The 15,634-nt window shown below is 54.5% G+C and overlaps 1 protein-coding gene across 1 annotated transcript in view; it reads right to left on the reverse strand.

The window, feature by feature from the left end:
* The window catches only part of SEMA3G (semaphorin 3G), a 60,893-nt gene extending 46,328 nt beyond the window's left edge, over positions 1-14,565 (reverse strand). The window contains exon 1 of the mRNA XM_065407092.1: positions 14,451-14,565. Within this exon, the coding sequence (XP_065263164.1) occupies positions 14,451-14,565 (115 nt within the window). The remainder of the gene's footprint in view (positions 1-14,450) is intronic.
* Positions 14,566-15,634: the final 1,069 nt, after the last annotated feature.

Consider the following 15,634-nt stretch of genomic DNA (forward strand, 5'->3'; position numbering starts at 1 on the left):
CGTCCAGGGACCACAACCCACATCCCTCCAACAAGGGCAGGTGGGAGGCAGGGCAGCAAGGAGACAGCTGGAAAGAAAGAGGAAAGGCCAAGAGAGATGGGTCCCGTGGAGAGAGGGGAAGTGGCAGAAGGAACTGGAAGAGGTTAGAATGGAGAGTGTGTTGACACCAACCCAGGAGGCCACAGCAGTGAGTGAACTGGCCGGCTGGCTACCTTGTCCTTAAGATGGTCCAAGGTGCCCACAAAGCTGCATTGCTTCCAACAGAGTCGTTGGAGTGTGTGCATGCACTGAAGCCCTTGCAAGGCTGTTCTCTCGGACACCTGCAGTGCTTACTCCATAGAGCTCAGACGGGACTGCTGGATCGCATGCTAACGAGCGTGGCAGGACAGGGTTAGGAGAACCAGGCACCCCAGTGCCACAGCAATGCTTGTGACTTCCCATCCTCATTGGGTGGGGAAACCACTGCGGCTCAACTGAAGACCACAGCCCAGACCCCATTGCACCCACTTAAGCTGGCTGTTGTGCGCAGATGCAAGGTGTTGCAAGGTCAGCAGGCCCCAACTCAGAGCTTTTGGCCACAGCTTTTAGCATGGACAAAGCTGCAGGAGGAGGAAAGCGAGGAGCGAGGAAGAGGGGAGATGGAGAAGAGAAGTGGTGTGAAAGAGGCAAAAATGGGAAAATAAATTGACTTTACAACTCCCAGAGCAAAGGGTGTCCAGATTTCCAAAACCAGCTGTGACACCCTGGCACCCCAATATTCACCATTGTCATGTAATTAGGATGTGTTTTGTACAAAGTATGCCTTACGAGGTATCATTCTAAAAGCCTGCTGGTAAGTTGTTTCTCTTTCTTCTCCCTATTTAGGCTGTGAGCTCTCTGGGCCAGGGATGGGTTTGTACAGCACTTGGTGGCATGGAGCCCTAGTTTTAGTACTGCTGTACGGAATAGTAGTGCTTCAAGCTGAAAGTCTGGCAGACGGCTACTGTGTTGTGCATGGAAAACATAACACTCTGCTCCCTTCCAAACCAGCGTCCTTCCCCTTCTCACAATGACCGCTTGAGTCCTTCTGCTTGTCCCGTCTGATCGCACACGGACCCCTTCTTCTCTACACCACCCACGTCGCCTCCTCCTCCCAAGATGCTCCCTGGACCCCCCAGGCTGCTGAGCCTCCCAAGGACATTCTCACAGAGCGTTCAGATGGGCGTGCTCTCTTCCAGGGATACAGCCTGGGCAGGGAAAGCGAACTGCCCTAGAGTCTCCAGAGCTAGGCGCCGGCTCCGTCGACTACAGATAGCCCGGCCAACAAGCTGCACCGGACTCCTCTTCTGCACCCATCGCGGAGTTCTGCAGGTGCCTCAAACCTAACGCCACCAGAGCAAAGGTCTTTGCTTCCTCTTTGGCACAGCACCACCTGCTGGTAGGGGCAGGGATGAACAGCTGCAGGCTCCCCCAACATCGTGCTGAATCTCAAAGCAGTGCTAGACTCCCAGCTTAGATTTGCTTTTCCATTTGCTGCAAAGGGCACAGTTATAGCCCTGCAATTTCCTCAGCCCAACAGGATTTCCCTCCCCGTGGTTGCTGCCAGGCCTTCAAAGAGCCACAGAGACTGGCACAGCTCCTGGCAGGCCAGGAGATTCCCAGGGCAGGGACTCGGCTGTGCAAATCAACAGGATGCACGCATACAGCAAGCCATGCTGCCACCTGGGACAGGGGCGTGGATCCTACTGTCCAGCCACTGGCTGGAGGTGCAGCATCAACAGTGATGCCCAATGGGCAGAGCCATGGGCTGCACGCGCTCTCCTACACATGCTCAGATACCGAGCCATTCCCCCAGGGAAAATCCAGCCCCAAAGTCACATCCATGTTGGGCACCTGGTGCAGCAAAACTACCATCGAGTTCAACAGAGGCAGGACTGGGCCTTACATGTGTGGTCACTGGCTAACCAGCTGCCAAACACCGCTCAAGGTTCCCCCAGCTACCCAACTCGCCTTGCTGCTGTGCCCCACCACACCATCATACCTGGCTGCTCTTCCAAGCCCTCCCCCACTACGGACCTGACCTCAGAGGTCTCATGGTTCTCCAGCCCCCTGGAAGGGGCCGTGGTGTTTTTCTGTTATTAAACAGCAATAATATTTTCCCATCTCAGAATAACATTGGCAAGGCCCCTCGCTCTTTTATTGTTTCAGAAAACTTTCCCCAGGCAAATTCCTCCACAGGCTGGGAGCTTTAATATTTGCATTAATCCTCCAGCGTGTCTGCGATGAGCAAAGGGGTGGGGTGAAGGGAGAGGGGCCTGCTCCCTGCCTGAGACCAAGGGCCCCCGCAGAGAGTCTGGGCTTCTCCCCAACACCCAGGAGAGCCATGGATTTCCCCTCGGCATGATCAGCTACAACCAAAGCTCCTCTCATGACCCATAGTGGGAGGATCCACCCAGGCGCGCTCACTCTCACGGCGGGGATACCTCAGACCTACCACCCTCCATACCCCAGACTCTAGCTGGAAGCTTGGACTCTGTGGATTAGGTCCGGCTCGAAAGGTGCCATACCCAAAGGGTATCAGTCCCTCTCCATCATAATAATCGTACCCAAGGTCTAGAGGGGATCATGCTGCAGGAGGTGAGATGCAGTGTGATCCATCGCACAAAGACCTCACTCTGGGGGCAGGCAGTGCTGGGTTGCGGCAGAGGCTTGCTGGGGAGCTGTGTTGCTGGAGATGCCATCTAGAGTTAGACCCAAGCCCAACATTTGGATTTGGAGCCAATCGTCCCCAAACTTAGCTCAGGAGTTCTGATTCAGGCCCCTCTTCATAATTCGGGCATGCTCCCCCGCTGCACCCTCAAACCACCTCGTCAGGGGAGAGGAGGCATGACGCTGCCGTACTTCACTTCCCGCTGCACCTAGGAGAGGACGGAGCAGAACAATGTACTGCCAGCTGGGGGGATGGGAGAGGTACAGTACTGGGTGGCAATTAGGGGGAGGGGGTGGGATGGGGGTGTAAAGTATGCACCTATAGTATGCACAGGGGGGAGGGAGGATGGGAGAAGTAGCAGTACCATACTGGCTGCAGAGTGAATTTCTGCCCCACTGATTTGCAGGGCTGTTCAGATCCCACTGGGACAGAGAAGACCTCCAGAGTTAATTCCCTTAACCCTCCCCTCTTTACTGCCCCCACTTACCAAGCCAGGGGGAAGAACCAGGACTCTGTGTCAAGGGCCCTTCCCTCAACCCCATAACTGCACTGCCTGGTGCTGCTAGCAGAGAGATCCCACAGTGCGGAGCCAACCCAAACAGCTTCTCCAGGCGTCCACCTTGCCTCCTGCCATGCTCCCCCCTCTTCCAGCCCTCCCCCCGTTATTTTGTCTGCGCAGTATTTGGAGAAGTGACAGGAGCCCAGCCCTCCTGACCCAGCCTCTGTTTTGTCTAACAGCAGGGCTGTGAGCAGGACAGAGCAGGCTGCTGCTGGAGGGATGGATGGGAAACTGCAGGGAAGTGGGGCATAGGTTCGGAGCCCACGTGATGCAGCCTGAGCATCTCCCCCCCCCCCCCCCCCGTCTCTCTGGTCCTCCCCCTGGAGCTCCTCTCTCAACCATTTCACCTTTGGGAATAGTCACTCATCCAAGACACCCCCAGACAAAACCCAGCCCTTGGGAACACCGACAGGCCATGTGATTCTGTGATCCCCACGCACCGCAGAGCTACAGCGGCTCGAGATCACACACCCACACACACCCACACAGAGCAATGCAATCTTCTTCTCATGAACCTGGCTCTGCAGTGCCTCATTCCCTGCTCCCCCCCCCCCACACACACACACCTCTTCCCTGGAGTCATTCCTGGCTTCCACTGGTGGAAGGGAGAGGGGTTGGCACCAAAGCATCCCCACCTCCATGACAAGGACGGGGAAGCCTTCCTCCCCTTGCTTGGTCCTCTGGCGGGCTCTGCCCTGGAAAGGGACTTGAGTGAAAACCAGCATGTCAGCAGTCGGACTCCCAACGTGGAGGCAGAGCTGCCGGGCTCAGCGATGAGACACACTTACACCTGTTAGCCTGCCATAGCCGGAGCCTCGTCCAGCTTGTGCATCAGCAAGAGGTTTGGGTACTGTGCAAAACCCACCCAAGACAACAGATGTCACACGGGTGTCACTGAAGCAGCATTTAGTCTAAAGAGCTTTTATTACTGGGGATGTTGCAGGAGAAGAAATGAACCCAGCTTGACTTTCAGATCCCAGGGTGAAGGGCGGAGCCAAGGGGCTGGGGGAAATAAAGGTATCTCGTTAAATTTAAACTGAACACATGTGCTCTGGAGCCCCCAGGAGACAAGGAGCATGGCAACCCAGGACTGCACTTTAAATGAACATCAAAGCCCTGCTGGGGAGGAGAGGAATGGCAGAGCAAATGCTAATGCCTGGCTGGTCTCTCGCGCCCTCCATTGGAGGATCTCAAAGCACTTTTAACAACATTCATGATTAAGCTCCATCCCCGCCCCATGTGACAGGACCGTATCGACACAGATGGGGAAACGGAGGCACATGAAGTTGACGTGGTTTGCTCAGAGTCGTATTACCAGTTAGCAACCAAGCCGGAAGAGTAGCCAGGTCCTCTGCCTCCCAGGCCTGTGCCTTACCCAGCTCCCTCTCTTTGCTTTTAGAGCACAAAGCCGCATGCGTCTGACGAAGTGGGTATTCACCCACGAAAGCTTATGCTCCAATACATCTGTTAGTCTATAAGGTGCCACAGGACTCTTTGTTGCTTTCTATAGGAGTGACGCAGTATTAAGGTACTGGGACACAGGGCCCTGTAAGCCATGCACTTCGTCAGTCTGCCCCCTCCAGAGAGCAACTTTGACATCAGGGAGTGCCTAGGTGCCAACCCCTTTCTCCTAGCCAGATCTCTGCCCTGACTGGCCAATTCTCTGCTGGCATGATACAAGCAGAGCATTGGGATCCCCATGTAATTCAACCCTCTACAGCAATGCATACGCGCAGTTTTCATGCCTTTCCCTTGGAATTCCCTGACTTCACCACCTCATAACTACATGCCCGAGCCTGCAGCCCATACTCAGATACAACTCCCATGGACTGATGGGAGCTTTCCCTGGGGAGGACAAAGCAGGAACCACAGGACCGGGCCCTAGATTTTGGCTGAATTATTGCAGGACGACAGGGCGCACAGGTTGGAACAAGAGCAGCGTCACCGTGTAGCATTTTATGGCATAAATCTCCAATCAGCCCTTAATTTACTCCCGCTGAGGAGCTGGCCTTATACATTTCGAGTGCTTTCCAGCTGTTAACTAAGTCAAGCTCATGCCCACACGGGGAAGCATTGCTATCCCCACTTCACTGGTGGGGAAATGGAGGCACCGTCCTACATTATTAATTATAGTAGCACCTAGAGGGCCACTAAGAGCCTAAAACAGATAAAGGGTGGGAGGAGAAATGGCTCACACCAGGGCAGAGTTTGTCACTAACCAACCCTGGACTAAAACTCAAGCTCTCCTGATGCCCAGGCCAGGGCCGGCTCCTCTAGGCCATACAGTCTCAGACCCAGGATTACACAGCGAGTGGCAAGAGGCCCATGCTGCCTCTCGCTATAAAGGCTGGTAGCACAGAGGGGGGAAGCATAGGCTGAAATTTTCAATGCTGCCCAGCTCCTGTTAATTTCAGTGGGGTGCACGGATCCATCAGCTCTGAGAATCTCAGCCATCTTTCGCACTGAGACAGCAGCCTCTCTCTCTTCAGAGGAAGCAGCAGCTCGGCCCCAAGCCAGCCCTATGAATCCTCTGTAAACAGGCAGGGGCACCTTGAGAAGGTGGGGAAGAGCAGGACCTTCCCAACCACACAGCTGGAGGTGCCCTGGCACTGGGCACACACCCCCAGGAAGGACGCTGCAGGAGGAGTGAGAAGGTGCAGTGAATGCTTTGTTCCATGCAGCCCATGCCTCAGGGAGAACTAACTGCTCCCACAGCACCAAGGGCTGGGGCAGCTTCCTTCCCTCCCTCCAGCCAGCCAGATTCTGGCTCCAGGCACTCCAGCAGGCTTTGGCATCACCTCTGATTGTTGCACAATGGGCCCTGTTCTTCAAAAAGGCTACTCTGGTTCCCTGTTCCAGCCAATCACAGCCTCCTAGCAGGAAACTCCCAGCTAGCCACAGAAGAGACTATATTCCCCGTATTGCCAGCCACTGGAGTTATGCTGCTTCCCTGAATAGCAGGAGAGCAGCCCTGATGGGAGTTTCCTTGAACTACAGAAAATGTGTCCAGCCAGGCACTGGGACTCAGGACTCCTGGGTTCTCCTCCAGAGTCTCTGCCAGACTCGCTGTGGGACTCCAGGCAAGTCACCTCCCCTCTCTGCATGGCAGCTCCTCCAGGGTAACATGAAAGCCCCATTAATTAGTGCTTCTCAAAAATCATAGCTCAGCTGCAGAGATTAATCCTGGCTGGGCTGGTCCAGTCTCGGATCAGCCAGCGATCGGCTGTTCTGATGGACAAACGTGTCCAGCTGGCGACAGAGCAGCTTGCGTAGCTGAGGCAATGAAGAGCGCCCTTTGGCAGGGCCATGACTAGGCAGGGCTGTTTGCAGAGCAATCTACGTCAGGGTGGGGATTTGAAAGTGCCTAGAAAAACCGGCTGTTAAACAGCGAGTCTCGCCCCTCACTGCAGTACTAGAGTTGTTCCGATTCACTTCTGGATTCTCTAACGTCATCATTGCAAACCAAAGAGATTCAGGGGCTGAGCAACATACTAGGGCAGCTGGGAAAAGAGAGGGGGTGGGGAACATGGGGAAGAAAGGGGAAATAAATCCCATCGGATCTGTTTTAGACCCAAGTGGACCAGATTGGTGGATTAGCCGAGTTCAGCAATGGAGAGGGCCTGCCGTTGGTAATGCTTGCCAGCAGGGGTCACTGCAGCCATGGGGAGGAGGCAATATGGCCCACACAATAGACTGGGAGTTGAGGGGCTGTTTAGCCACTGAGAGCTGTGACAGAGCAGGCCTGCAGCTGATCCGCTCTGCCCTCTCCAGCAGGGGTTGCCAGTGAGCATAGCACGACAGGAGGCCACGCTTCAACCAGCCAGGGGACAAGCGGGCACAATACAACATGCGTATGCACAGTTGGCGACAGCAACAGCCACCCTGCTTTACAACCAACGGCTCCCTGTGGAGAGCTGCGGGAAAGCTCCGAGCACGTCCCCAGGCGGGAGGAAAGGGGGAAGGCGTCAAAAGCACCAATAATCGCAGGGCTCCAAACCTGCTCCAGTATTTCCTGCCAGGGTGGGTGGGGAAGTGAGGATAGTGCTGGAGCCAGCCTGCTCATATGCCACTGGGAAAATATGGTGATCCCTTTGGAACATGGCTGGTTCCTTCCACCCTGCCCAAGAGTCTCCTTCTTTTTCAGGGCTGCCAGCTGCGCTGGGTCAGCCGTGGGTCAGGGCGAGAGGTTCTCCCCCCAGGCCAGAGAGCATTTGTGCTCAGTGGGAGCCGCTCTCTTCCTAGCAGCATGGGGCTGCTGCTGCTTGTAATTACAAAGCACAGGGATACCGCCCTTGGCATTTCCAGTGCAACACACTTCCAAACTCCCCTGCACATTTCTGCAGCACCCTCCCACTCCAGGAGGTGCCGGGCTCTGGGAGCTGCCCTGCTGGGGTCCTTACCAAGCGGGAGGTTCCCAGTCTTTGGAGGCATCAAATTAGGGTGACCAGATGTCCCGATTTTATAGGGACAGTCCCGATTTTAGGGTCTTTTTCTTATATAGACTCCTATTACCCCCCACCCCCTGTCCCGATTTTTCACACTTGCTGTCTGGTCACCCTACATCAAATCAAGGACAGTTTGTTTTCTGTGGGTCTGTTTCTGACTAATGAGCCACAGCATGTTGTACACATAAATCAAGGGGATACATCATTGTGCTAGCAACCACAGCCGGTGGGAAGGGCCAGGAGCCACATTCCTTTCCAAGTGATCACAGGAATCCAGTCCAGGTTCTTCCCCTCCTCTTACGGGATGTATCCAGAGTCCACTCCAGGTGGGCACAGGATTCCAGCTCAGGTTTTCTCCCTACACAGAGTCCTTTCCAGTAGGACATGGAAATCCAGATCAGGTCCCCCTCCACACAGGTGCTGCGCTCAGTCCACCCCTAGTGGGCAGTGGTGCCCAGTTCTGATGGTTCTCCTCTCACTGGGCTCACACTTCGTCCTCTCCCAGTGGATCTTCTAACTGGCTCAGGCCAGCTCCATCCCTGGGTGCATTTATGAGGACGGCTGCTCTGGGGCGGGATTCTCGACAGCACCGACCCTGGGTGCGCTGGCCTGTGCTTTGGCTGCCTGGATCTTTGTCCTTGAAGCAGCCCATGGCACAAGGCGCAAAAGAGCCAAAGAACCTGGTGGGAGGCTGAGAGAGACAGTCCAGACAGCCGCAGCCAGAGAAACTGAGCTCAGTCGATCTGCTACGTGCTTGGGAACAGGCCATCGGCTCTGGGACCGGAGCCCCTCATTCGGAGGTTCACACCCGTCTATCCCTACACGAGTCACGAGTCCCATGAACCCCACTCCAGAGAGAGAGGCAGGGTGCTATCTTGCAGCCTCCTCATTCCCCAGAGCCACATTCCTCTCCCACTCACACCAGTGCAGGCTCATTAAAGCCAACAGGTGTAACCAAGAGTTCGGCCCCAGTTGAGTGGCTGAGAACTGGGAACCACGCAGCGAGGGGCCAGCATGCCCAGCAGTGTCCGTGTGTCCATCCTGTACAATGGCACAGCTCCCTGCTGGAAGCAGGAGATACGGTGGGAACTCCCTGCAGCAGGAAGGCCTGACTATACACTGAAGTTCAGGAACTATTTGGCTGGCTCACAGGTGAGCGGCTGGATTAGCCGCTGGGGGATGGGGAAGCAAGGTGGCACGTGTTCAACCTCATGGTGCATGGGCCAGCTCCAGCCCTGGGGTAACTCCCCTGACTTCAGCAGTTACACTAGGGTTGAGACTGGCCTGACATGTTCACAGCCAAGTAGGCGAGAATTCAACTGCCCCTAGAAAGGAGGGGCTCAAACTCTTCCTGCCCTTTGTAGCTACCAGCCAGCATCCCCCACACACAGTGCAGGGCACTTCCTCCCAGAGCCTCCCCTGCCCTATCCCTGACATGAACCTGCTATGCCTCCAGCTGGCTGACAGCCCCGTTCACCTCCACCCTGCTGCATGTACCCACGCATGGCAGCCTTCCCCTGGAAGATAACCAGACCCCACCCCAGAGCTCTGGGGCCACCTACCACCTCTATGTGGAAGCAGAAACACCCCCAGCCAGGGTGGCAAATGGGGGTGGCAGGACCCCTGGGGTGCACCCCTACAGTGCCGATCAGCAGGGAGGTCTGGGCAGGACCTCACAGCAAGACGTGGTCCATTGTGGTTTTAACAGCCAGTGCTGCACGAACCGCGATGTGTCACATTCCACACGCTAAAGGGGCTGTTTGATTTGCCTTCCTTCAAAGCAGTGAGGCCAAAACAGCCTCACCTCCGCCTTGTATACCGCTGCAGCCTCCCTCTCATCTCTAGCCCTCCCGGCTTCCTTTCCCTTGTAGTCTATTTTTAAACAGCTAATCGTTCCGCGCTGGAGTTTATTTTTTAAGCAGGAGATTCTCACGGTCGCCCTGGCAGATTTCCCCACGCAGAACTCCTCATAAAGCAATGACGAAGGCAGCACAGAGAAAGCCAGCCCATTACTCCCATCTACCCTTCTGTGTGGGAAAAGCTCCCAGCAAAAAATCCTGAAAGCCACCAACTTAACCTCCTTCAAGGCCCACCTGGAAACTCCCCTCTGCCTTAATGCACAGAGAAAGCTGCCAGCTGATAATCATTTGGCAGGTGGGGAGCTGAGATCCCTGCTCCTGAATGGCTAAGAATTGCCTACATCCTTCTATCATAGCTCCCCCTTCAGCACCAGAAGGCTTGTCTTTAAGACTGCAAGTTCTCTGGGACAGGGACATTCATATAACACCGGGGTCCCCGATGCTACCAGTACAGAAAGGTTAATTAGGGATACATTTCAAAGGTAATGTTAATTAATAACTAGATACATTTCAAAGGTAGTACATTTAAAGGGGGAGGGAGAAAAAGATTGTTTTTAAATGCAACATAGTTAACTTGTGGAACGCACAGCTGCAGGAACTTATTGAGTTAAGCTGCAGTAAAGGAGAAGATGCTCCTATGCCTAAGAAATGGGTATAATTTTCAAGAGCACCTAAGTGACTAAGAAGCATAGGTCTCATTTTCAAAATGACTCAAGCACTCAGGCACTTTTTGAAAATGTTACCCAGCAAATAAAGTTGCTCAGATACAATTATAATCCCTAGGTCTCATCTAGCACTTTTCATCAGCAGATCTCTCAGCACTTCACAAAGGAGGTCAGACTTATTATCCCCATTTTACAGATGGGGAAACTGAGGCACGGGAAGGTCATGTGACTTATCCAAAGTCACCCAGCAGGCCAGTGATAGAGCCAGGAACAGAACTCAGTGCTCCATCCACTAGGACACACTGCTCTCATTTCTCAGGCTTAAGGACATACACTGTTCAACAGCTGGGCTCAGGAAGATCTGTCCTCCCATGGGACAGTACTGCACAAGACCCAGGCATTGGCCAGCCAGGACATGGGTCTGTCCCAGCATGGCAGCTGCCATGTGCACGGTAACAATGTCCCCTGCTCAAACAGCAGGAACCAGTTCAGTACCCTCAGTTCTTTGAGTCTCAGTAGGACAGCTTCCCAGAATAGGGGTCTCCATGTGCTCCATTTCCCTCTCCAAGCAAGTAGCAGGCATGGGACTAGGTTCAGAGTAGGATAATTCTGGTCTCCACCTCCCCTGGCCTACCCCAGACCAGGTATGCATGGCCCAGTATCTGGAGTAAGTAAAGCTTAGTACTTTACTGCCACTGGAATTCAGAGGAGCGGAGCAGGGAAGCCACCTCGAGCAGTCCCAAATCCTGCCCTCCCCTCCTCCCACAAACTGAGCCATTCATGGTTTTCAGGGGAACCTCTCCTTCTTCTGCCTGTAGCTCACATCTATGCAAGTGGCCACCTAAGGAGAGAGAGCCTTGACATTCCGCCCTGGCCAGAGGAGCTCTGAGCCAAAGGCCGAGTCAGCCTCCCCGCCAAGTCCAGATCTACAAGGAAGCAAGTCGCTGTAAACAGCAGGGTCACTTTCCCCAGCTCTGTGGGCTGTTAGCCACCAGATCCACAGTGGCTTGGGTCTCAGCCACCCTGACATCTGTCCTCTGGGGCAGTGTGCAGCAAACCCTCAAGAGCACTAGACTCGAGCCAGCTCTTCTGTTTCATGTTTCCACCACTCTCCCAGCTGGACTTTCCCCAATCCCACCCCTCAACGTCTTTTTGAGGGCTGGGAGGCAAGGAGGGAGGGACTATATTGGCTGGTCAGAAACTCTTCAGAAATATCCCATCTAATGCAATTTGATCTACAGTCCCCAACCAAAGTCCCCAATCTGAGCCTGACGCATAAGCTGCTGTGCAACAGACAGTGCCTCTTCGGTGGTACCATATGCATCCAAGTGCCCACAACCCCAAGCCTGTGCCTGCTCATACCAGAGTCAATGGGAGTTTGACTTACTAGGAGCAGGCCCAGAAAAGGGGGAAAATAAAAGCCAGCCTGACCCTCCAGCTGCAACTCCAACCCCAGCTGTTTTGCCTCTGTCCAGCTCCTAGCTCCAATCAAAACAAGGTGGCAAAACTCCAGGGCAAAGGCTGTTCTTGAGGCGTTTCCAGCCCCAGCAAAAGGAAGAAGCGCCTCTGATGGCCGGAGAGAGCCCACCCTTGGCAGTTTCCCAGTGTTGCAGGGGCACAAGGGATGCAAATCAAGCCGCTGCACATCACAGGGAAGCATCGGGCGATACAGGGTAATGCTGGCTAACGACAAGCCTTGCATGCCATTCTCACGCATACCCAGCGCTGGGGCACGGAGCTCCAGGAAGGTCACTCACTCTCAGGGGGCACCTGCCAGTCCAGGAAGCAACAGTCCTTCTGCTCCTTCTGGAGTGGGGCCAGGCCAGCCAGCACACAGCGCATGCGTTGGAAAGAGCCTTCTCCGGGCAGAATGCTGAGAACCAGGCTGCTCTGGCTGCAGTACCACACACTGGTCACAAGGGGGTGCTGGCTGCAGCCAGGGCAGAGAGGGTATGTGCCTACACTTCAATGGGAGGCAAGATTGCAGCACATGGAGATATAGCCCAGCTAACTTTAATCGAGATCAAAGCTAGCTTGAGTAACAATAGCGGAGAAGCTGCTCCAGCACAGGCGGCTGCAGGGGCTAGCCCAGCCCAAGACACTGGGTAAAATCATAGAATATCAGGGTTGGAAGGGACCTCAGGAGGTCATCGAGTCCAACCCCCTGCTCAAAGCAGGACCAATCCCCAATTTTTACCCCTAATCGGCCCCCTTAAGGATTGAACTCACAACCCTGGGTTTAGCAGGCCAATGCTCAAACCACTGAGCTATCCCCCCCGTGGGTACATAGTCAATGGCCACAGCTTCACTGCTATTGTTACTGGAGCAAGCTGCATCAAAGCTAGCTGGAGTATCTACAAGTGCTGCATGCAGTGCAAACATGCCCTGAAAGCCACCACCTCCCCTTTTACGCTAAGCACCTGCTCTGAATTTCAAGGTGTTCCCTCACCCACGCAGGACAGGAACAACCCCAAACCCTCCAGCTACCCACTGTCCCGTTAGCTGCAGCTGCATGCAGTCTTGCAAACTGATCACTGCATTGTGGGTCCCCCGGGGACCCATCACACGCATAGTCTCACCCAGGGGATGAAGAAGGAGGAGGGACCAAGGTTGGTGGCGCTCAAGTTAGCCAGGTTGGGGGATCGTTTCTAAGCAGGATCCCTTCATTTAGGCATTAATCCTGGCCCGGGCACCATTCCATCCCAGCAGGGCAGAGAGAGGGAGTCTCGCAGGTAACACAGACGTGCAGGGTAGCAGACACTCTCCCCGCAGACGGCTACAATCTCGGTTGGCCTATGGCTGCTAGGTTAGCCATTGAGATAGATCCCTGTGCAGTCTAGGGACAAGCAAAGCCTGGCAGTGCCTGGGGGCAGGCGGGGCCACTACCCTCCCTGTTTGAGCCACTGCCCGCTGCTACGAAATGAGAGAATGACATTTCCTAGCATGTGGGGGGGCGCGACCACCCCTCAAGTCATTGCAGGAACTCCCTTCTTTTTCCCATTCCAACCACACGAGGGGCAGCAGACCACCAGGGGGCAGTGAGGGCAAATGGGGCAGACCATTTATAAATCTTATTAGAGCATAAGCTTTCGTGTGCTACAGCCCACTTCTTCGGATGCATATGCATATGCAGACGAAGAAGTGGGCTGTAGCCCACGAAAGCTTATGCTCAAATAAATTTGTTAGTCTCTAAGGTGCCACAAGTACTCCTGTTCTTTTTACGGATACAGACTAACACGGCTGCTACTCTGAAACCTGTCATTTATAAATCTTAACACTCCCCAACACACACACACACTCACCCCCCGCTGTAAGTGCCATGTGTCACACTCGCGCAGGATGCTCTGCAGTTCCATGGGGCGCCGAGAGTTTGAATACACACATGCAGTGCACATATCGGTACAGCCACAGGGTCGCGGGGGCTAATTTGTCAGGCATCCAGTGTACACCCAGAGGGAGGAGTGAAGGAGTTAATTGCCAGCACTCCCACTCTGCCCACAGCAGATCTCAGTGTAATTGAGCTGAGAAGGGGTTATGAGAGCCCGGGGACACCACAGTGAAACGTACACCCTTGCTCGCACCCACACCACCTCACACCTGCCCAGTTGTTCATTATCACCTCCCTGCACACAAACCCATCCCCACATCCAGCAGGCGCCAGAAATCCCCCCTCCCCATCCACCAATACCTCCTCCCTGTCCCCAACACACTGGAGATCGCTCCGATCAGGTCAGCGCATGCCCCAACACTTGTTCAGACCCAGGCATAAGCACATGAAGCCAGCAAGTGCCAAGTCAAAAGTGGGAGAAGAGCCAGGGGGCAGCCCAGTGCGGCTTTCAGGTTTAAATCCTCAACACCATCCCCAAAGAGAGAGCGTGCAGCAGCTCCCAGCAATACAGCTCCATAAGCATTATTACCTTTGCAAGAGAGACAAGGCGGGGGAAGGTAATATCTCATATTGGACCAACTTCTGCTGGTGAGAGAGACAAGCTGTCGAGCTTACAGAGCGCTCTTCTTCGGGTCTGGGGAAGAAAGTGCCTGCCCCACCTTGTCTCTCTAATAGGGTGACCAGACAGCAAGTGTGAAAAATCGGGACAGGGGGTGGGGGGCAATAGGTGCCTATATAAGAAAAAGACCCAAAAATCGGGACTGTCCCTATAAAATCGGGACATCTGGTCACCCTACTCTCTAATATCCTGGGACCATCATATCTACACCACCCCTGCAAATTACCTTTATAAGACAGGCGGAGTCTGGGCATGCTCCCCTTGGTCCCTTGGCAGCTGGCGAAGAGATTCCAAAAGAGCCACCAGGTTGCCAGGAGCTGGGAGAGGCAGCTCTGCTCCATGCTCACTTGCTGCTCCGCTCTTCCTTTCGAGGCTCCCCTGGCCTTTAACTCAATGGGATTCCTTTTCGACCTCCCTACTGCAACGCCTTCCAGGGAGAGACAGCTGCGAAGATCCCAGCTGGCCAATATGTGCTCATGCAGCCTTCCCCACCCCGCCTCTCCCCAGCCCGCCTGCCACAAGCAGCTGGCTCCAAGGAGTCTACTGGGAAGTTTTATACAGGCAGGGCTCCACCCAGCTCCTTGCAAGGAGACTGACTGCCACAGAGCAAGAGATGGGGAGACCCGCCTTTCCAAGGACTTCCCCAGCAGCTGCAGCTCTCTGGGATTGAATTCTCTGCGGCTTCTGTGCTCTCTCCCCTACCGAGCTGGCAGAGGCAGTGGGGTTAGTCAGTCACTGCTGGAATGCCACTGAATCCTGCACAGTTACACCAGAGATGGATTTGGTCCTTGGCATGGAGAGGAGTAAAATGAAAGGCAGATTTCTTCCCTAATCTCCTCCAGTATTGGCCCATCAGCCAACCCGCAACCCGGCAGCAGCCTGCCTTCCCTCCTGCAGGCCCAAGAAGACACATTTCTTCCTTTAAAAGGAAGTAGACAGCAGGGCAAAAAGAATGAGTCGGGGGGGGGGGGGTGTCAGCCAATTTCCCCCTGGAAGCTTATCCTGTGCTGATCATGGCTGCCAAGAGGCTGAAAGGATCCCAAGGCCTGACCTACCCACTCATGCCTAGAACGGGTGCCTCCAGGACAGGGATCTAGTGACTTGCAGGAGGCAGGTTTTATTGCCAATGCCCATGCTGTCCCTGACTTGTGAATCACTCCCGGGCTGCTAATTCAGTCCCAAGCACTATATTAAGGGGCAAAAAATAAATATCTAATGCTGCTCAGTCCGCTAGACTGTCTGTCTGGGTTACCTTTTGTACCGCCCCCATCCTAGCAACAGGTGGATATCCCGCTCGATCAGGGAGCGGCACCGTGCCGGTATTAAAGAAATGGGAAAGGTTCTGTCTAAGGTATTTAATATGGCCCCCCTCACTGCAGTCTCTGAACACCTCACATTTTTTATGGCCTT

The sequence above is a fragment of the Emys orbicularis genome, chromosome 7 (assembly GCF_028017835.1).
Source record: "Emys orbicularis isolate rEmyOrb1 chromosome 7, rEmyOrb1.hap1, whole genome shotgun sequence".
Classification (NCBI taxonomy): Eukaryota; Metazoa; Chordata; order Testudines; family Emydidae; genus Emys; species Emys orbicularis.